Raw genomic sequence first — 22,318 nt, 5'->3', positions numbered from 1 at the left:
TATGGGGAACAAATATGTGCCATCCACATTCAAGTCCTGGCTCTGCCTTGGTTTTTTCGCAGTGGATGCATTGCAAAAATTTGCTATATGTCACAAAAAATGTTAAAGATTTGTGGACTGTTTGGGTTCTGTGAAACAAAAAGAAGGAAAGCATTAATGTATGTGAAAAGTGTCTTGATAGATTAGAGCAATTAGAAATGGGAGAAAGCATGGGAACTGTAGTAGAAGAGCTTATGCAGGAGTTAGTGAAAATGAAAAGTGAAATGAAACATCTGGAAGAGGATAGTAAACATATAAAGAAGAGATTGGCTGATGATAATGAGGAGGAAGTTAATATTAAAGAAAGAGTCAAAGGATAGTTGTATATCATTCTATTGAGACTCAAATCATTAGAGGTCTGATGACTGATGAAGTGCACAAAGCATGCTTTCCTGGTGGAAAAATGAAGCAAGTAACTGATGTGTTGCAGAAAAGAAAAGACCCAACATCAAAATTAGTGATAGTCATGGGCACAAATGACTTAGTTGAGGAGAAAAGAATGTTGATAGAGACTTGGGGAAGTTTTTGCAGCAGGTAAAGAAGAATAGTGTCATTGGGAAAGTCGTAAGTGTGTTGCCTAGATATGACAATAGCGAATTGAGAAGGAGAGCAGAGATAATGAATATGAATAGTAAGATGACTGAGTTGTGTGAGCAAAGGGGGATTCAGTTTGTAAATCAGTGAATTTGAAGGAAAGTTGGAATGGTTTAAAGTTGATAAATTGCATTTAAATGGGTTTGGTGTTGGGCATTTAGAAAGGCTATTATTTTCTGAGAAGGCACAGAATCAAGAAGTTAATGCAGTAAATGATCAGAGTCTACTGTGGAGCAAGATAGCACAACTAAAAAGATTGTACTACAGGAGGAAGATGGGTGTGAGATTGAAGACGTGGTTGCAGCAGCGCAAGATGATGGAATGCCTAATGGATATCAGAGTGGATCAGGGAAACAGGAGTGGTCAGACTGAAGAGAGAGAGAGAGAGGTGTGGTATAGCAGCTATAGAGTATAGAGAATGTTGGTGCTGGTAGAATGGCTGCAAACACACTGGGATTGTTATGTTTGTACACAAATGTAAGGAGCATTCGAAACGAGAGCTGAGTTTGTTGCATCGACTGAGTCAGTATGCCTAAATTGGAATAAGTGAAACTTGGTTGTCTGAGGAGGATGTGATGTTGGGAATAGAAATAGAAGGATATATAATTTTCTGTAAGGGATAGAAATGTGAAAAGAAGAGGAGGGGTGCTGTTAATGATTGCAGAGGAATTGCATCTGCAAAGTGTGGAAGTTGATAGTGCATACACAGATTTTGAATCTGTGTGGTGGGAAGTTGAAATAAACAGGTTAGTATACCTGATAAGATGCTGTGTTTTTGGTCAGAGAATGCAGAAAATACTGATCATGAAATGTTTAGCCAAATTAGTTGGGCATGTAAAAAGAAGATGATCCTGATGGGAGACTTTAATTACAGGAATAGATAGTGTATGGGGAAACAAAGAGAGTGAATTTGTGGAATTTCTAAGAGAGAAATATCTCTCAAGCAGCATGTGATTGAAGCAACTAGAGGCATTAATGTTTTAGATTTGGTGATTACTTCATAAAATATGGTTGTTAATGAGATGTTGACACTGAAGCTGGTTGGTAAGAGTGATCATGTGGTACTTGTTTGGGAAGCGATGAAACAAGAAAAGGTTGAAAATGGGTACATGTGGAAGATTAACATCATCTACTCAGTGTACTGATGTTAATGAGCTGAGCATGAAAACTCAAAAGGTAGTATTTGACAAAAGCAATGTATAACTGCATACCAAGGGTTAAACAAGTAAATAGAGTAAGAGTGAAATAATGAAGGATGAACAGTGAAATCAAGCAAGCTGTGCTGGAAAAGAAATTCTTATGGAGGTACAAGACAGTTGGTGGTGATCGGATCCATGAAGAGTATAAAGTGCAGGCTAGAAAGGTAACAAGCATCGTAAAGAAAGAAAAGTTATTACAGTATGAGAGGAGATTGGCTGGTCAGGCCTAGGTTAACTCAAGGGAATTTTTCTGCTACATGGCAAGCAGAAGGAAGAATATTTATGGCAGGTTAACACTGGTGGATAGTCATGGCAGCAGAATAACAGCTGCAAAAGATATAATAGAATTAATGAACGAGCACTTTATCAGCATATATCTTACTGATGTAAATGATGCTGTGCAATATATAGAAGAGAGGCAAGTATTAGGAGAATTGGAAGTGAAAGAATCAGAGGTATATTAGATGTTGGTTGAGTTAGATGTTAATAAGGCTGTGGGAATGGATGACATATCAAGACTTATTCTTAATGAATGTGCATCACAGTTTGATTATTCCCTTGACCTGGTTATCTAATTAAAGTCTTGTAGTGGGTAGGGTTCCTAAGGAGTGGAAAGAAGGCAAAAATAGTACCATTCTACAAGCATGGCGCTAGGACAGAAGTCTACAACTATAGACCAGTCTGTGTAACTGTAGTTGTGGTCAAGGTGCTGGAGAGATTGGTAAGGAATAGAATACAGGATTGGGTTTATGAACATAGCATTCTTTATGATGGTAGCATAGATTAGTAAAGGATATGTTTTAGCAATTTACTTGCATTTTATGATAATATAACAAGTGTGTTGGATAAGGGACAATCATATACAGTGATATTTTGGACTTTTGCAAAACTGTTTGATAGATTATTATTATTCAGGCCTCCAAGGAGTCAAAAGACTCATCGAGGGAGGTCCTTCCTAAGACATAAAGTCTGTTAAGACTCATCGAGGGGAGGTCCCCACCCTGAGAAACACAAAGTCGATCATACCACTCTTTAAACTCACTGACTGACTGTTCTCGCTCCCACCACGTCATCAGGCAACGCATTCCACGGCTCAACCACCCTCCACACAAAGAAACCACTCCTTACCCTCTTGCTCACAGTTTCCTTTCGTAACTTCCAGGGATGGCCTCTTGTCATCACTCCTTCCAGTGGTTCAACCAAGCGAAAGAACTCCCCAGTGTCAACCCTGTAACCACCTCTCAACAGTTTAAAAGTCTCAATCATATCACCTCTCCTTCTATCCACCAAACTCTGCAGTTCACATTCTCTCAGCCGATCCTCATAACTATCCTTGTACAGTCCTGAAACCATCTTTGTCATCTGTCTTTGTATCCTTTCCACAGTTAATTTATCTCCTTCAAATCCTGGGGACCAAATCTGAGAACAATAGTCCAAGTGTGGTCTGATCAGAGATTTATACAATGGAATGATAACCCTCTTATCTCTGCAGGTCAGTGTCCTTCTCATAACAGCAGCACTCCTCTGTGTTACCTTCACCACCTTTGCAATATGTCCCCTAAACTTCAGGTTTCTATCAATCATCAACCCCAGATCTCTTGTCTCCCCTACTTCCTCCAGTATAACTCCTCCCATGGAGTATGCAGCATCCCATCGATGTTTCCCAAACCTCAAGACCTTACATTTTGCTGCATTAAACTGATACTCCCATTCATTTGCCCATCTACCTAGCTTATTTAAATCCTCTTGCAGGGCTACCACATCTGCACTATTACTAGTAATCCTTCCCAGCTTCGCATCATCCGCAAACAACTGAATATCCCCCTGCAATCCACTGGCTATGTCATTGATATAAAGGTTAAACAATATAGGTCCTAGTACTGAGCCCTGTGGGACCCCACTTGTAACCCTCTGCCTCCTGGAAACTGCTCCACCGTACACAACTCTCTGATACCTATCAGACAGCCAATCTGAATCCAGTTGACCAATCTGACATCCAGACCCATGTGCTGCAACTTAAATATCAGCTTATCATGTGGCACAATGTCAAATGCCTTTGCCAAGTCTAAGAAAATTGCGGTATATGCCTTTCCCTCATCTAATGTTCTTGAAACTTTATTACAAAAGTCTAGCATATTGCTAAAACAAGAGCGTCCTTTCACAAATCCATGTTGATTCTCACAGATAACATTACCCTCATCTGCCCAATGCTGTATACGGTCCCTCACTACTTTCTCCAAGATCTTAACAACTACTGATGACACACAGACTGGCTTATAATTAGACACTTCCAGTCTGTTACCACCCTTATGCAATGGCACTATCTTACCTTCCTTCCATTCCCTGGGCACCTTTGCCAAAGCCAGAATTTCATTGAAAAGCAACGTTAAAGGCACTGTCAATTCCCTAGCACATTCTCTCAAAACTCGTGGTGAAATACCATCCAGTCCCACAGCTTTACTGACATCCAGAGTACTCAGTATCTGAAACACACTCTCCTCCTGTACCTCCAGACCTCGAACCAGTCCTCTCATTCTGGCATTAAAACTGACTCCTCTAGGATGAAATACTCCAATAAAGTGTTCATTGAACAATTCCACTATGTCCTCTGCATCAGTCACTCTATTCCCATTTTTATCCCACTATCATTCTTCCACAGTCATTTCTCCTTCTACTGGCCACATAGCTAAAAAAAATTCCCAAGGATTTTCTTTGGATCTTAGGGCCAATCTCCTCTCATATTCCAGTTTCGCTTTCCTTACCACACTAGTCACTCTTCTGGCCTGTGTCTTATATTCCTCATGCATCTCTTCACCTGTCTCCTTATATCTCTTCCATAGCCTCTTTTTCGCATGCAATTCCTGTTTAATATTGTTTGTCATCCACTTTACTCCAAATTGCATCCTCTTCTTCACTCCTGGTATACAACTTACCATTGCTGATAACAAAATATTCTTTCACAATTTCCCATGCACTAGTGATATCCCGGCCTTCCAATTCCTACCTCCATGAAACTTCTCGAAGTTGACGTCTAAGACTATTATAATCACTTGCCTTATAATTCCACATAAGTTCCTGTCTCTTTGATACTCCTGCATGTCTATTCATTTTCCAAGTCAACACCATATGGTCACTGTCTCCAACTGGTGGGAGAGACATCAACTCAGTTATTATCAACTCTTCTGATGCTATAACCAAATCCAAAACTTTTGAACCTCTTGTTCCCTCTGTTACATGTTGCCTAAGATATTTGTCCCTCAAGAATTCTAGAAATTCCATTTCCCTATTGCTACATGCAACTTCCTCTCTCCAATTTATACTACTGAAGTTAAAATCTCCCATAACAATCAATCTTCTTGCATTTGCCAAACTTAGCTGTCTAAACATCTCCTGGTCCCCATCCTCTGTGCTCCTGGGTCTGTAGCAACACCCCACTAAATATCCTGTCTTGTTTACCTCTACCTCACACCATACGCTCTCAAAATCATTTGTCTCACGTCCTTCCAAATTCTCCACTCTTAGAGGACATAGGTCATCACTTATCATAAGCAGTACCCCACCACCACGCTTTCCCCTCCTATCCTGACGAAAAATGCTATACCCAGCGACTTCTATTCCTGTTGTTATATCCCCTTCTGTCAACCACATCTCAGTGATCGCAATAATTTTTGGCCAGGCCGATGCTATCTGCACCACCAATTCCTCTCCCTTATTCCGGATACTCCTGGCATTAGTATAAAGCATATAAATGCCATTGTTTCTATACCCAGCATTATCCCTTCTAGACTCCACTGGGCTCAGTGTTACCTGACATTGTCTCCCTTCTCCCAAGTATCCATTCCCACAAGAGGCCACTCCTGCTATCATCCTCCCTGGGACACACTGACTCGTTCAGAACAGCAATCTCCCCAAATGCCTACGTCCTTCCTCATTCATATGTAAATGGTCTCTCGCATACAATGCCTCTCTTTCCTCAAACGCTTCTTCCATACAGTCTCAAGCAAAAATCTCATATCTCTCTCGCTGCCCGACTTTCATTACCACTCAAAGCATTCGTTCCTACCATCACAATCATCTCATCCACCCTTTCACCTCTCTTAATTGCCATAGCCACCCTTTCTATTGTTCCTCCTTGCAAACACTCCTCACGCATCCTATCTTGAACACCACGGATCATTGAGTCGCCATACATTATACCTCTTACCATTCCTTCGCTCCTATTGTTTCCATTCTCTCCTCTTCTTTCAATCCCATTCCTCTCTCTTCTACTGTTTCCATTCTCTCCTTTTCTAGCACTCCCATACATCTCTCTCATTCCCTCTCTCCTATCGTTTCCATTTTCTCCACTTCTAGCACTTCCATATCCCTCTCTCATTCTGTCTCTCCTACTACTGTTTCCATCCTCTCGTCTTCTAGCATTCCCATACCTCTCTCTCATTCCATCTCTCCTACCGTTTCTTTTCTCTCCTCTTCTAGCACTTCCATATCTCTCTCTCATTCCGTCTCTCCTACTGTTTCCATCCTCTCGTCTGCTAGCATTCCCATACCTCTCTCTCATTCCCTCTCTTCTACTGTTTCCATTCTCTCCTCTTCTAGCATCCCCATACCTCTCACTCCTACTCCCTAAATTCTCTCTCTCTCCTACTCTGATTCGCCTTGCATTTATCTCTTCCATTCTCCTAATCTTATTTTTCATACTTCTGCTCTCATTCACAAGACATTCCACCTCCTCTTTCAACTCGTCTATCTCCCTCTGCAGGTCAGTCACTCTTAATCTAAATTCACTCTCCCAAACAAAATCATCTCCTGAACTTTCACAGTCACTCACACCTTCCACACTATCAACTATTATTTTCTCATTCTCTCCTATCACACTACTTGTCTTCCTACATTCATTCCCCGTTCCTGGAGCAACAAAGTCGGATATCGATATATCTAATGTACTTATTTCCTCAACTGCCTGCATTTTGCGCACATACGCTCTCCACTCTCTTTAACAAGCCACATATGTAATTCCTGAGACGCATACATGCTGCAAGTACTGTATGCCACAAAGTCCCTTATGATATTGCTATTAATTGAGTTCTTAAATGGCGGAGGACTTGGCGTTACGCCACTTGCGACTGCTGCTGAATCCACCATCATTCCTTACTGCCGAGTAGCGTAATCTTTAATAATTATTCAATTAATAAATAAGAGGGGAAAAAAGTACAAACATCAGAACATTTAAGTACTAAACATAATTAAATAAAATGAAATATAACTAAATACAGTAACTTAGCTTCGTTTTGTCTTCCACCGTTACTCGTTCGATTCCGACGGTAGCAAAATATATTATAACGCGACAGCAACTAACTTCCAAAAAACAACCACTGAAGTACACTTGTATTCAGGGAAATAATTTAGCACTCAAAAACGTAGAAAAAAGGGGAAAAAAGCATACTGTTCACCGATTAAAAATCACTTTCTTCTGCACAGCTCAAATTAACCGCCACGTGCCCTACCATCACAATCAACTTATTACCACATAATAAGTTGATGTACAAGCTGCAGAGGATGGGAATAGATAGTATATTGGTTAGATGGATCAGAGATTGGCTCTTTGAATGATACCAGCAGATTATGTATGATGGAGCAGTATCTCAAAATGGGGGTGGTGGGTAACCAGTGGCATGCCCCAGGGTTCTGTTCTTGTGCCCCCTACTATTTAACTTGTTTGTAAATGATATATCATGTGGACTGAATGAGGATCTTCAGTTTGCCGACAATGCAAAGTTGGGAAGAATTATAAGTAGCACTGCTAATGTTAATTCCTTTTAGAAAGATTTGAGTAGACTTTTTGCTTAGACAAAAGAGTGGGGTTGTAGTTTTAATAAGTGCAATATGTTGCATTTTAGAGTGCAGAAATATAAGACTGTACTATATCGATGGTGCCCTACTGCAGGAAGTGGATTAGATTAAAGATTTTGACTTGATGGTTGACAGTAATCTGAAGTTTAGAGGGCATATTGCTAAAGTTGCAAAGGCTCTTAGCACATCAAAGCACATCTTAGTGATGTTAGGATAATCAGGGGCGTGCCGACCATATGTGCAATGTGTGCGATGCACACAGGCACCAAAGAGGAGGAAATACTTATCCTCAGGGGTAAGTATTTCATATTGATTTTTTTATTGGAGGGGGAGGGGAATAGGGGCACCAACTAAAGTTTTGCACACAGGTGCCAGACACACTACTGGGTATAGGGGCGCTACTAAAGTTTTGCACACAGGCACCAGACACTACTGTCGCGTCCCCTGAGGATAAGTATTCTAACATGTAAAGATATGGAAGTGGTTGTGTCACTGTATAAAGCACATGGTTCATGTTAACTTTTCCAGAAACATGGTAAGTGGATTCATCTGAAAATGGAGTCTTCTTCAAGCAATTATCATCCTCAAAATTATTTAGCATGTTGAGAATGAGTGTTAGCTGTTGAAGCTTGTCATTATGCTTTCTGAAGAAGAAGCTGAAGTTTGCATGAAGCCAGTTGAAAATATTTGTGGATAATTTCATGAATTATTGTTCACTGCAGCTGTAATAGCACTGATATGATTAATTTTGTAGGAACATTGAAATGTTTCTTATACATACACACACAGAGATAATCAACGTTTCTTCATTCATTTAAGAACATTGTGCATTGCCCATGGAGATGGACAGTGCATTTTTATATTTGCCCATTTTCATATAATTTTTTGTGCTGCTTATAAATAAATAGATATAAAGAGGAATCTCTGCCAAAATAGTTCCAAAATTCTACTAAACCAGAATAGAGACAAAAATAGATAGCTAACATGATATTACTATTGAACAAGAGCAGAATTAAATATCCTCAATCTATGCTACAAGAGTAGATTGAGAGCATGTGATCTGCAGAGTTTGGTTGATAAAATAAATGGTTGAAGTCATCCAATAAACTTTATAGCACCTAAAGATCTCCTGTGATTAGTCTCATGATCTATGGAGGTCTATTCTATGTTAATAATGTTTTCATTATTTCTCTGAAGGCATCTTAAACAGTTGCTTTAATCAATCCTTTGTAATATTGATGTTATCTGCATCCTTACTTTTTTTTTTTTTTTGAAGTTGAGCCCATACATGAGAGGTTGGGTGATCAACCTATACTACATTAGTACTGCATATGGGTAGCGGGTTGGGAAAGGAGGAACTTTACATTTGATTTAAAAGACTATATATTATATTCCTTGCAAAACACATCAGAGGGAAGACTGTTCTACAATACAGCAGTAGCAGGGATGAAAGAGGAGGAGGAAAAGAAACTTGTTCTGTGGGTTTCAAGATGCACTGTGGAGAGAGATGTTGAGCAGCTGCATGTGTTCCAATGAGCTTAGTCCTAAGTGAGGAAATTATTGATGTTATCTCATGTTCATATCTCATGTTGGTTTCTGCAATATGTGTATTCTATAAATATTTCCATGGAAAATGTTCATATTTTCCATGGAAATATTTATAGAATACACATATTGCAGAAACCAAACGTCTGTGTGAAAATGGGATGAGTGAGTTGGTAAGAGATGGGTCATTAATAAGTCTAATTGCTCTCTTCTGTATTGAGTCAAGCATTTTCAGGGAGCTTTTGGGAGCCCCACTCCAAATGCATGAGCAGTATTCAATAACTGGGCAGATTTGTGATTTGTATACGGTTAGCAGCTGTTCAGAGCTGAAGTAACGTCTTGAGCAAAAGAGAAATCATAGTTTTTTAGAAGCTGAGGATGCACTGGTTCTGATGTGTTTATGTCAGGGGGTAATTCCAAGAAAAGACATTTCATCTTGTTTGGAAATTTGGCTGTTGTCAAAAGTAATACTGGGAGAAAATGGTCCTTTTTTTGTGAGAAATAAGATGGAACTGGGTTTTGTTAGCATTCAAATTGACAAGGTTATCTGAACCCCAATTGGAAGATGGCTTGAAGAGCAGAATTGAGGGCAGTGCTGGTTGATGTTCTGTAGGTTGAGGAGAGTTGTGTAGTGTAAGGTTTATCAAATGAAAGGGAGGAGTGCAGTGTGCTGTCATCTGCAAAACTGTGTATTGGATCAACTGAAGTAGGTCATTGATATATATGAAGAGGATTGGTGATAGGACAGAACCTTGTTGAATTCTGGCATTAGTTGAATGGTGAGAGGATAAGGAACTATCCACCACCACACATAGTTTGCATCCAGACAGAAAGCTAGCAGTCCAACTACAGAAGTCCTGAGACAGCCCAAACAGTGGTAGTTTGCTTAGTAAGCCTCTGTGCCAGACCTGATCAAAAGCTTTGGAGATATCAAGTGCAACCACTTGAGATTCACCAAACTTCTCCATGGCATTTGCCCAGAGATAGGTGACATATATGAGCAGATCTTTTGTTGATCGACAGCGATGGAATTCATGTTTGTGGTCATTTATTAGGTGGGGACCTTCAAGGTAGTATAGGAGTTGGGGATTGATGACCTTTTCCATCACTTTAGACTTTAGGCAGAACTCAGGTGAGTGAGATAGGTGGTAGTTAGATGGCAGTGATTTGTCGTCCTTCTTGGGAATTGGTTGAATATAAGCCAATTTCCAGGCTATGGGATAGATACCAGTGGAGTAAGAGAGAACATATGCAGGCAATATGGGATAGGAGTCAGTTCTGGTGCACAAACTTGCAGAACAATTGGTGGAATGCCATCAGGTCCAGGAGACTTCTTTTGTGTCTAATTTGGAGTATAAGCAAAAGGATATAGGGGGCATTGTATGTTGGACATCTGGAATAGTTGGGGGAGGATATTTACCATTGTCAGTTATGCATACATTGGAAACAAAGTGTGAGCCTGGAGATTGGCTTTTTTCTGGGGTAATGATGCAGTAGAGCCATCTTTGTATGATAGGAGTGGGAATAGTGTTGGCAGAAGTTATGACCAGTTGCTTTGGTGAGAGACAAAAGGCTCGGCTACTATTTGGAGAGGCTGCTAGTTTCCTGCTTTTTGCTCTTTCAAACTCTGTTTTGGAAGCGTTGATAGTTTTTTTTGCATCTATTTTGGGCTTGAGTATAAGCTCTAAAGGAGGATGGAGTTCTTGATGTGAGCCAGTTATGTTATGTTTGTTTTTTCATTTGTACAAACTTGGCACATCTTTTGGAGAACCAGGTTTAGTTAAGGAATAGTAGTTTAGAGTAGTGTGGGGAATGTTTCCATGCTAGTGAGGATTACTTTGGTGATAAGTTTGGTGTATATGTTTGGGTTGCAAGGTCAGAAGCAATAGTCTAACCATAGGAATGAGGCATTAGTAGTCATGGAGGGGTGTCTCACATGGCACTGTTATAATGCCAAACTACTATTGTATGGGAGTGGCTTACAAAGCCACTCCCATACAAGAGTACATACTCCCATACATTGTTGCATGCTACTTATTTGTGACTTTTTACAGCACTACATTGAACTAGCTTTGACAAGAGCATATCCTTTCTTTCATTTATTCTAGTTATGATAAAATATTTTAAGAGATTTTCATTTTCTAGCACCATATTCTGTTCTCCAGTTGGAAATTTTTGAGGATCTATTAGTTCACTTTACTCCTCCCTGTTTTTGTTACACCACAAGCATAAAAAAATTAATTCCTTTTGAAGGAATTGAGTCCACCAAGTGATAAATGTATGTGGAGCTTCTGTGATACTGATAAGTCAGCCTAAGCTCTAAGAATTACACAAAGCTTAACACACCTTCAGTGAAGTGATTCACCTCTTCCATTTGGTTGAATAATGTTAACTTTGGTTACGAGTTAAATGATGGATTATAGGAAAATTGCTGAATAATTGAAAATGAAAAAACTTATTTTATATATTAAAATAAGAAGTAGATATGTTTGATACTGTGTGACTAATATATTTTTATACAGAGTTGGCGAATATTCTAGGCATGGTATAAATACTCTAGCCATTTCAAGAGATTGTCTTCAGAATGTAACTACTGTGCTGGTTGGAGGTAAGTAGGTATCCTTTTTTACTAGACTAAGTGCTCCCTCACATAATGGGTTAAAAACTAAAGCATTAAAAAATAATTGTAGTAATTGATTTGGCATATCATTAATTCCTGATATAAGTTTACATTATTCTTAGCGTCCTATCAATAATTTTCTCACAAATTAATCTGTTTTTGTCAGATTTTAAATTAAAGGTGCCAAGAATTCTATTCTTGGTTTAATCCTTTATCCAAGTGTAAGCAAAAAGTGTTTGTGCGTGAAGTAACGTCACGACTGGGCAACTCATATATAGAGGCTAATGAGTTCACGTCACTTGCTTAGCGAACTCAATTGCCTCTATATACAAGTTGCCCAGTTGGGGCATTACTTCATGTGCAAACTTTGTTTGCTTACATTTAGATAAAGGATTAAACAAAGAATATAATTTTTTTTCATCTTTAATTTATAGCATAACCAAGTGGAAAACTTGCAACTTAAATTTCATTCTGCTAACCTTTCTTCTCTATTTAAGTGACTTTATCACTCATCTCTGCTCACACATTATGGAATGCTAATATCTTCATTCTCTTTCTAATATTTCATTTTTAATATGATTTTGACACTTATGCTGATGCATATGTCCCCCCCCCCACCCTTGATTTTATTTCCACTACTCATATTTGTGATCTCTAGTCTTTAATCAACAAACAGTTGATCAAAGACTAATCTTTGAAAAACCTCTAGACTAGTCTTTAAAAAAAAGTATTTTTAATCTACCTATTGGATTCATAATGTTTTTCTCATTACTCTGAAGGCATCTTAATCATAATGTGCCTTAATCAGTCCCTTAAGTTAAAATTAGTTAGCAACAAAATTATCAGCAACATTGCCTTCTAAACTACTTATTCAGTTCATTGTCTACTTTTCTCTAAATCCATATACATTTATTCATCTGGTTCTCCTTTATACCAATTTTGCATATTGTTTTATCTATTTCCTTATTTAATTTGACATCTAATATTTGTGTCTATTATGCACTTAATGTTCTCCATGTCCCACCATTATCATGATTTTTATTGCTGATAAGCAGAATTATAAAGAGATTGATAGTTCAAATTTGACATTGTTAAAAATACCAAGCAATTTTAAAGCCGGTTTTACTCCATTTCCAAAGTAAGCAAACAGACAAACAAGTCAAGTTTGCGCCTGCAAGTGATGCAAGACTAGCTGATCCTACAGGTAGTGCAAGACCAAGGCAACTCATGGTAAAGGTGGCATAAGCTCTGATCACTAATCTTAATATTTACCCTTAATGCCAAAACACATCTCCAAGAAGGGGATGTATGATGTTTTGTATTAAAGGCAAGGGGCCACTACCCAGACCGGTTTCGACCTTTATTGAGGTCTCATCAGTGGGAGCCAGGCTAGAAATACTAAGATTTGGTAATACAGAGCTTATTAAGTATTTTACCAGAACAAGTTACCATAAGGTGTTATAACCTTATTAAATAAAAATCTCTGGAGGAGATATAAATGTAGAAAGTATTTTACCTTGGGTATAATAAATGTTAAAAATACCAAGCAATTTTAAAGCTGGTTTTACTCCATTTCCCAAGTAAGCAAACAGACAAACAAGTCAAGTTTGCGCCTGCAAGTGATGCAAGACTAGCTGATCCTACAGGTAGTGCAAGACCAAGGCAACTCGTGGTATGCCACCTTTACCACGAGTTGCCTTGGTCTTGCACTACCTGTAGGATCAGCTAGTCTTGCATCACTTGCAGGCACAAACTTGACTTGTTTGTCTGTTTGCTTACTTGGGAAATGGAGTAAAACCAGCTTTAAAATTGCTTGGTATTTTTAACATTTATTATACCCAAGGTAAAATACTTTCTACATTTGACATCAGTGTTAAAACTGATTTTGATCTTTTTTTTTTTTCCTTTTTGTAAAGGAAAAAAAAATTATCTTACACCAGCATCAGTTATCTTCCTGTGCATCCTTCATTTCTAACTACCGAATATGTCTCAGCTATGTATTGTCCTATTTATATCATATAATTGCACTTATATATCTCATCACATCTTTTCTGTTTCTGCAAAACTTAAATATACAGGTCCTTTTTATATTGATTTCTTCAGTTAAAGTTTAAAACTTGGTCCTGGCCTAGAACCTACCTTGTTATTTTCCCTAGTTTTCTCTTGCATAATTTTTATTTTCCTCTTCTCAAATATATTTACATAAATCTTACCTGGAACGGTTAGTTGAAAAATTCCTCTGTAACTCTCACATTCACTTTCTTTTTTGTAAATGAGATTTTAAGAGATCTACTCTAATCATTCAATATTTGGCCTTCGAATCAGGTTCCTTTTGCTGCCAGCAGATGATGGTTTGTTTAGTCATAGATTTCCACAGAGCTAAAGATGAATTATGTTTCAAAGATAACCAATACTATTAGGTTCACTTGTAGTTACTTGTATTTGTGGAAGGAAAGACTGGTTAGCGATTATGTTTCCAGGGTTTGGTAAGTGGGCATGAAAAGTGTGGGAGTGAGTAAAAAGTTGTGAAGATAAGGAAAACTGCAAGATGGTGGTGATGAGAGAGATAGTGTTTTCTGTGGCATCTTTCATAGGAAAAAGTATGAATCCAAATGAGTGGGAAAATGTCTGGTGAGTGGTACAGCAGAGAACTTATTCCTAGAATAAGTGAAAGCAGAGTATGAAAGTGGGAGAGGAATAGGGGAGTAGGGGTTTTGTATGGTAATTTTATGATAAAGGAATGGTTGGAATTATATTTCCCAGGCGCCAAAAGATTAAGGATGTTGATGAGACTGTAAGGAAACAGAGTTAAAAAATGATTTTTTGGCAGGTATGAATGATCATTTGTACATCATTCATCATGATAGGTGACAATTGTGACATGCGAAGAAGGTATGAAAGTGTTACTGGAAGACAAAAAAGAATGACAGAGTAAAGATTGTGAGTGTTCTACCACAGTATGATACAAGTGAATTGAGAAGGTCTATGATTGCAAATGAGTCAATGCATAGGTTGTGCAGGAGGAATGGTGTATAGTTGTGGATGTGTGGAATGAATGATGGATGAAAAAATCTGTATATATGATAGATTACATTGAATGGATTTAGAGTTAAATACATGGAGAAAGTGTTGTTCACTGAATGTTTGGAAGTACATTTGCAGCCATCTCATATGAGACACCAGGTCAAAATATTTAGTCAGTTGCTGCTATAGGTTAGCATCATTTACTACAGAAACAGAAAATATTGTGAATGGTAAATAAGAAAGAGAATCTGCAAATTTACAAATAGCACAGGTAAGAATGCTAAATCAATGATAATGAAGGCAAAAATCAGATTGTGAGAGGACATTAGCCAAGCAACCAAAGGAAATTTAAAAATTCTTTGGTTATGTGATGAATAAAAGGAAGAAACATATAGTAGGATAACTTAATTAAATGCAAATGCTAAGAAGGTGACAGAATCAGAAATAATTAAATTACTCTTTGATACAAAGGAACCTGGGATATTTCTATATTAAAAGAAATGTGAAAAGAAAAAGAAAACAGAGAAAAGGATAAACTGTTTAACTGAGCACTAACAAATGTTTTAAGTATCACAAAACATTGTCGGTGCATTAAAACTAAGAGAACAATGGTAAATTCAAATGCAGTGGACTGTAACTATGCAGAACAAGATTATGAGAGCAAATTAGCTTAGAAAATCAAAGGAAATTCCAAAGAATTCTTTCATTATTCATGAGTAAAAAGCATAATGACTGTGGAAAGATAACTTTAACGTGACAAGATATTTTAATGTGACAAGATATTTTAGATGTGACAAGAGACTAGAGGTAGACAAATCCAATAATGTGGGAGATGCAAAAGTGGCAGAAGGATTCCAGAGTTTTGTGTCCAAGATGGTGAGTGATTTTTTTCAGGGTTCATCCCTTTGTAGATTATGAAGTTAAATTGATAGGTGAAAAAGAAGGGATATAACAGAAATGTATAAGTTTTGGAAGATTTTTTGTAAAGTAGATGTTGAAGGATTTTTCAGTGCATGACAGAATGGGAGAGAATAAGAGGCTACCTCTAGAAGTTGCATAAAGGTGTAGTTAGCAAGGGCATGACCACTAGATTTTTGCTTCTCATGAATTGAATGGGGCTGAGTTGCCAGAGATAGTTGAGTGTTTTTTTAGTGAATGAGTTTACAGCTATGATGGGTATTGTTTAAATCATGTTGTGCCACTTTAAAACTTAATGTGCTTCCACATAATTACCCATTATCAAAAATCATAGATTACCATGTTGAAGTAATAACATATACCAAACTAGACATTTTAAAGGAACATCCATAGGCATATATTGCATTTTAAAAGTGACTGACACATAAAATTTGCTGCAATATACATTATTTACCAATAATTATCTGGACACTTTAGCAATTTACAATTGATACCAGCAGGCGAACCCTAATATCGGATATGTCCACCTTTTGCTTTGATCACCTCCTGCACCATATGAGGGAGGCTTTCCACCAATGTGCAGCAGATATCAGATGGAATTTGCCTCCATTCCTCCATCAAAGCAGTACTGAGTTCAACAACAGATCAAGGACATGCTGCTCTGGACCTCAATCGCCATTCCAATTTTTCCCACAGGTGTTCGATGGAGTTGAGGTCAGGACTCTGTGCAGGCCAGGACAGTTGTTTAACACCTATCTCTTCATACCATTCCATAACAAAGTACCTCCATAGCGCAATTGGAAGAATGATGGTATGTTGCACCCTTCGATTGGAAAAGGCCTGAGTTCAATTCTCGTCGTGATGGGAAGAATCTTTAACGTTTTTTTTTTTTTTTCTCAATTGAAGGTGAGTTAGCTGATTTCATACAGAAGTAGCAGGGTTTTTTCTCCTGGAAACACAGGTTTTTCATCCTGCATACAGACAAATCGACATTTAGGACACACGCAATTTACAGACAAAAAAATGCTAGTGGTCATGGTGGTGAGCAGTAGATGGCGTTGGTGTAGATGATCGAGATGGAGACTTTAAGAGTATTTGCCCTCCCTCAATGAGTCTTTGGACTCCTTAGAGGTGTCATGAAATAATAATAATAATAACAGCTGCAGCTTTGTGGCATGGGGCATTGTTGTCTTGATAGTAGCGTGGATCTGTTCCATAAAAACTCCACAGTAAACTCCTGATTATCCAGAATATCAAAGTACTGAGCTGCCTTCATGGTCTCACTCCAAACCAGCTTAATGCACCCTACACACCATTACTCCTCCACCACCATACTTTACTGTGGGTACAACACAGTACCCACAGGCTGCCTCCATACTCACACCCTGCCATCAGTTTGGAAACAGGAGAACCTTGATTCATCATTAACTTGTGAACTGGACAATTGACCAGTGGTCAATTGTGCAGTTCACAAGCTCTTTTCATCAGACCAGATGAGCTACCTTGTTCGTTGTTGTGATATTTGATTTGTGTGCTGAATGCTCTTCTGTGGAAACCCAGTAAATGGAGTTCTTTTTGTACAGTAATAGTGTTTGCCATGATGTTACTGGCACTCTGGAACTCATCACGGATAGTCTGTGTCGATTGTAGCTAGTTTTTGCGTGTCACACATTTTAACACACTTCTGTCTGGTCAGTCATTTTTAGCAGCACCCACCCTGGTTGTTTTCCTGTACTAGAGAACAGGAAACCAGATGATACCAGAACATCTCCATTTGTTGATCACACTGCCAACCGTTGTTTTTAGATGCTCCAGTTGAGTGGCAATGGCATGTATGGACATGTCACCAATGTGACAGCCCATGATGATATCTCTCTCAAAGTCGCTGAGTTATGTCGTGTTGCCATACTACCTGTATCCAACTGCTATGATGAAATACTGTTTCCTGCTATCTGTACACTGGTTTTTATGTTATTAACAAACCTTGAATGTTCTATAACTTCAAATAATAGGGCTGTCCAGACAGTTATTGGTCAATAGTGTATTTCATCCAAAAGTAGATGAAATACCTGTATTTAATACCTGAATTTTAAAAAAAATAAAAAATCTGGGAGATGCAACACAAGAAGCTTTATTTAAAGTTTAGGTTAATCCATTAAGATTGATAGGAAGTATATGAGTTCTCTGAAAGTCTGATGGTAATAATACTCAAGAAAGGGAATGCAACAGAATGTAAAAATTATTGGACATTAAGTTTACTCAATCATGCCTCAAAGATCATACTTGAATATAGCAAAGCATAGAATAAAATCAAAAATTGAATGATATTTAGATGAAAATCAGTTTAGATAATCTAGAATGATAAAGGAACTAGAGAAGCAATGCTCACCATAAGAACAATAATAAACTGAAGAACTGAAGTAAATAAAGCTACATACATTGTCTTTATAGATTTAGAAAAGGCATTTGACATGTACAATGGAACAAGCTCTTCCAAATAATGAAGGAAATTGAAATAGACAGCAGAGATAGAGACTAATTGAGAAATTGTATACCATCTAAAAAATAAAGATATGAATACAGGAAAATGAAACAACTGTAGAAGTAAAGAAAAGTGTAAGGCAAGGTTGTGCGTTTTTACCAGTGGCATATTTAGGTATTTGCTGCCCCTAGGCCCGCAGAAAGTGCCGTCCCTCATGACCTGCCCATAGGCAGGTTATGATCCCAACCTCCAGTGACTGGAGGTTGGGTTGAGCTATAGAATCTCACTTGCTTCACATCACATAACTTTCTTCTGGTTGGTGTCATTTTCAATTTCGGACAAAGTGGAAATTATTTCCGTCCATCCCTCATGAAGACTCCGACAGGCATTGTCACAAGCTGACCAATGAATAGGCGAAGGACGTTTGATTACTTTTGCAAAAGTTTCCAGGTGCTTTCTTAGAACACTCCACCAATGTGTTGAAGATGTGAAAAATACGTACAATTTCTGAAGGACATCAAAAAATGCAGAAGAGCATGGACAGGATTGGGCAGCGCAAGTACCAATTTGAGACAGAGAATATCCAGCGCACGGTATGAATTCTGCCAATGGATTTATTTCAAGAATTCTTGCTTGCAGTCCTGTGTGCTTGCCTGATATGTTACTAGCATTATCATATGCCTACCCTCTGCAATTTGCTACATCAATTCCAAGCTCGTTTAGTGAAGTCAATACCGCCTCTTGTAACTCTTCAGATTTGTGACTTGCATCAGGAATGAAATGAAAGAAACACTCCACAGAAGTTCCATGTTCTTTCACATATCGTACAATGAAGGACAGCTGATCAACATGAGACAAGTCTAGGGTTGAGTCAACACTTATGGAATAGTACTACGCTATTTTAAGTTCTTCCACAATAAATTTGATTACTATCTCGCCCATTATTTTAATAAATTCCTCATGCGTGACAAAGGAAAGATAGGAAACGAAACTTTTTCCTTTTTTTTCCCCGATTTTGGCAATGTGCTCAGCATGAAAGGGATCAAATTCACTAATCCCTAGTGCCTTTGTGTCAAGTTACGGACATCAATTCAGTAGCATTCTATGCACGTGCCTCAGTCTGTATAGTTATGCAGAATCTGATTACATGCCAATATGCTTGCAGACTAAACTTACAATGAGGAAAAGAAAAATATTTCTCTACTTGTGAGTAGGTGCAGCATATAAGGAACATGTTATAACTAAAAAATGAGAGCCTGGAAATTTCCGCCGCCCCTCAACATTTGCCGCTCTAGGCCCAGGCCTATACCTAAATACGCCACTGGTTATTACCCTTACTTTTCAACCTGTATATAGAAAATGCAATAAAATTAACAAAAGAAGGAAATGAACAGGATAACTGTGGGTGGAGTGCAGATACATATAATATGCTTTGCTGAAGATATAGCTGTTGCTGAGAATGAACAGGATTTAAAATAAACATTTGTCTGTGATAGATGACGTTTTATTTTATCTAATTATGGACTTAAAAGTAGCAAAATGATGTGGAGGACACGTACTTGTAGAAGTAAGGAGATTCCATTGTATAAGGCTCAGATTAGGCCACACATGGACTACTGTGCACCGATTTGGTCACCTGGTTTTCAGAAGGACGAAGAGATGTTGGAAAGGGTCCAGAGGCGACTGACTAAGGTAGTTTCTGATCTCTGGAATGTCGAATATGAGGAAAGGTTGAAAAGATGAAATTTACAGTCTAGTGGATAGGAGGAATAGGGGTGATATGATGAGAGACATAAATTAATAAAGGGTTGTTATAGGATCAATGTTAGAGAGGTTTTACAGAAAATGGTGGGAGAACCAGAGGTCATCTCTGGAAGATGTATAAGGAGGGTATGAGCAGGGGAATTTGAGAAGCAGGATTTTTGCATGCAGAGTTATGAATGATTGGAATGCCTTGCTACGAGGGTGGTGTCTGCAGAGAATTTGAGTGTTTAAGGCATGATAATGAGGTCATAGGATAATAATAATAATAAAAACTAAAATAATGGTAGCAGATTCAGAGGAACAAAATGAAATAGATAAAACAGTGATTATAGGTAAGTGTATTGAATGAGTAAAATTGTTCATATATTTTAGAAAAACTATTTAAGATGATGAAATCTAAAAAAGAATTGCTATGGCAAAAGAAGTATTAAAGAAGAAGAGATCATTTATTACAAGTAAGATAAGTAAAGATATATGGAAAAAATTTGTAAAGACATTTGTTCAGAGCATATTCTTATATGGTTTTGAGCCTTGGACTATAATAACAGAAGACTTTGAAGGAATTGAAACATTTGAAATGCACTATTGGAAAGTATTGCTACAGGTAACTGGAGAGAAAGAAAAACACCGAAGAAGTCTTGCATGAAATAAAACTGAATATGGAAAAAGACAATCATAGAAAGAAAGATGAAATTTCTTGAACATGTATGGAGACATAATGAATGAATAATAAGCATATTGGAAGGAAAGATACCAGGAAAAGAAAAAGAAGAAGACAATAGCCAATATATATATATATATATTCTTAGAGAAGTTTTTCAATTAATCAGAAGAGGTTATAAAGTCTAATCTTTAAAGGTACCTGTGGCATGACTACAAACAATAAATTACACGATAACCATAGTAATTAACTTTAATGAAATGAAAGTACAGATATTTCATACTGAAAATAACAGTACATCATCAGTGCGTAGAAACAAGCAAATCAACGGAAAATGAATACAAGGTATATACAGTAGTTGGTGGTTTACCAATTAAAAAACTGTTGTTGCATATTGATATTGATAAATAATATTATTAAAAAGTATTTTTGATGGTTACATAGCATAAGAGTCATAAAAAACAATGTGGAAGGATTAAGTAATGGTTTTGAATGAAGAAGTGGATCGTATGGGCGTAGAGAATTAGAGAACAGGTATGCGAGACAGACAAGGAAATGGGCAAACTCAGGGTGGACCAGACTTGGGAATAATCTTGGAGCAGTGCCATGGCTTGAGAGCCCACAAAGAAAGCATCAGTAGTGCATGGGATGAGGTCAGAGATTGTTTGAGAGAAGTGGTATCAGACTGATACCCAAGATCAGGAGGATAAATCAAGTTGGAATAAAGTGGATGAGTAGAGATATAAAGCAAGAGCTGCAAAAAACAATAAATAAATAAATAAAATAAAAACACTGGGGAGGGATTATAAAGAAAAAGCTGATCAGAATACACATGAGCAGCACAAAGTGCTAGCAAGAAGGTTATCTAGTTTGGTAATAAAGGCCAAATCAGATTATGAGAAAAAATTAGCTAAGCAAGCCAAATTAAGAAGAATAAAAGCAACAAATAAGAGAAAAAATGACTATGGTAGGATGGCTTTAAACAATGCTCATGGTAGGAAGGTGACAGAGGCAAAAGAAATAGTTGTGGCTAAATGATCATTTTGTAAAGGTGTATCAACCATATGGAGATTTTACAGTTGCTGATGTGATAGATGCATATCAAAATTGAGGTAAACGAATAGAGGTATATTGAAAAATATCAATGAGAATAAAGCAGTCGGTCTCTATGGCATGTCAGCCTATGTATTGCATGAATGTGCGAGAGAATTAGCATTGGCTCTGATGAAGTTGTTGTTCAATCAAAGTGCAGCTCTGGCAGGGTTCCAGGGAAGCGGAAAGAGGATAAGATAGTTTCATCTCATAAAGGTGGCTCGAAGACAGAGGTAGCAAACTACAGACTAATTAATATGTCAGGATTGGTTGTTAAAGTATTGGAAAAGTTGGTTAAAGATAAAATCCAACATTATGTGGATGTCATACTCTGTAGTGGACAGCAGGGTTTTGTAAAAGGGTAGGTCTTGTTTTAGTAATTTATTCACATTTTATAATAAAATGACAGCAGAATTAGATAAAGGAAATGGCTACACCATGATATTGCTGGGCTTTGCAAGGGTGTGTGACAGATTACCACATGAATATGAAGCTACTAGCATGGATATAAGTGGGGAAGACTGACAGAT

At 37.8% G+C, this 22,318-nt stretch overlaps 1 protein-coding gene across 1 annotated transcript in view; it reads left to right on the top strand.

Moving 5' to 3' along the window:
- The window catches only part of Abca3 (ATP binding cassette subfamily A member 3), a 524,972-nt gene that overhangs the window by 294,340 nt on the left and 208,314 nt on the right, over positions 1 to 22,318 (top strand). Inside the window, exon 14 of the mRNA XM_090407639.1 lies at positions 11,750 to 11,835. Coding sequence (XP_090263765.1) covers positions 11,750 to 11,835 — 86 coding nt within the window. The remainder of the gene's footprint in view (positions 1 to 11,749; positions 11,836 to 22,318) is intronic.

Source organism: Typopeltis vanoorti, chromosome 17 (assembly GCF_054136105.1).
Source record: "Typopeltis vanoorti isolate ZY-2024b chromosome 17, IOZ_Tvanoo_1.0, whole genome shotgun sequence".
NCBI classification, from domain to species: Eukaryota; Metazoa; Arthropoda; class Arachnida; order Uropygi; family Thelyphonidae; genus Typopeltis; species Typopeltis vanoorti.
Note: the sequence above shows the minus strand (reverse complement) of the source record. Positions and strands in the feature narration are given on the sequence as shown.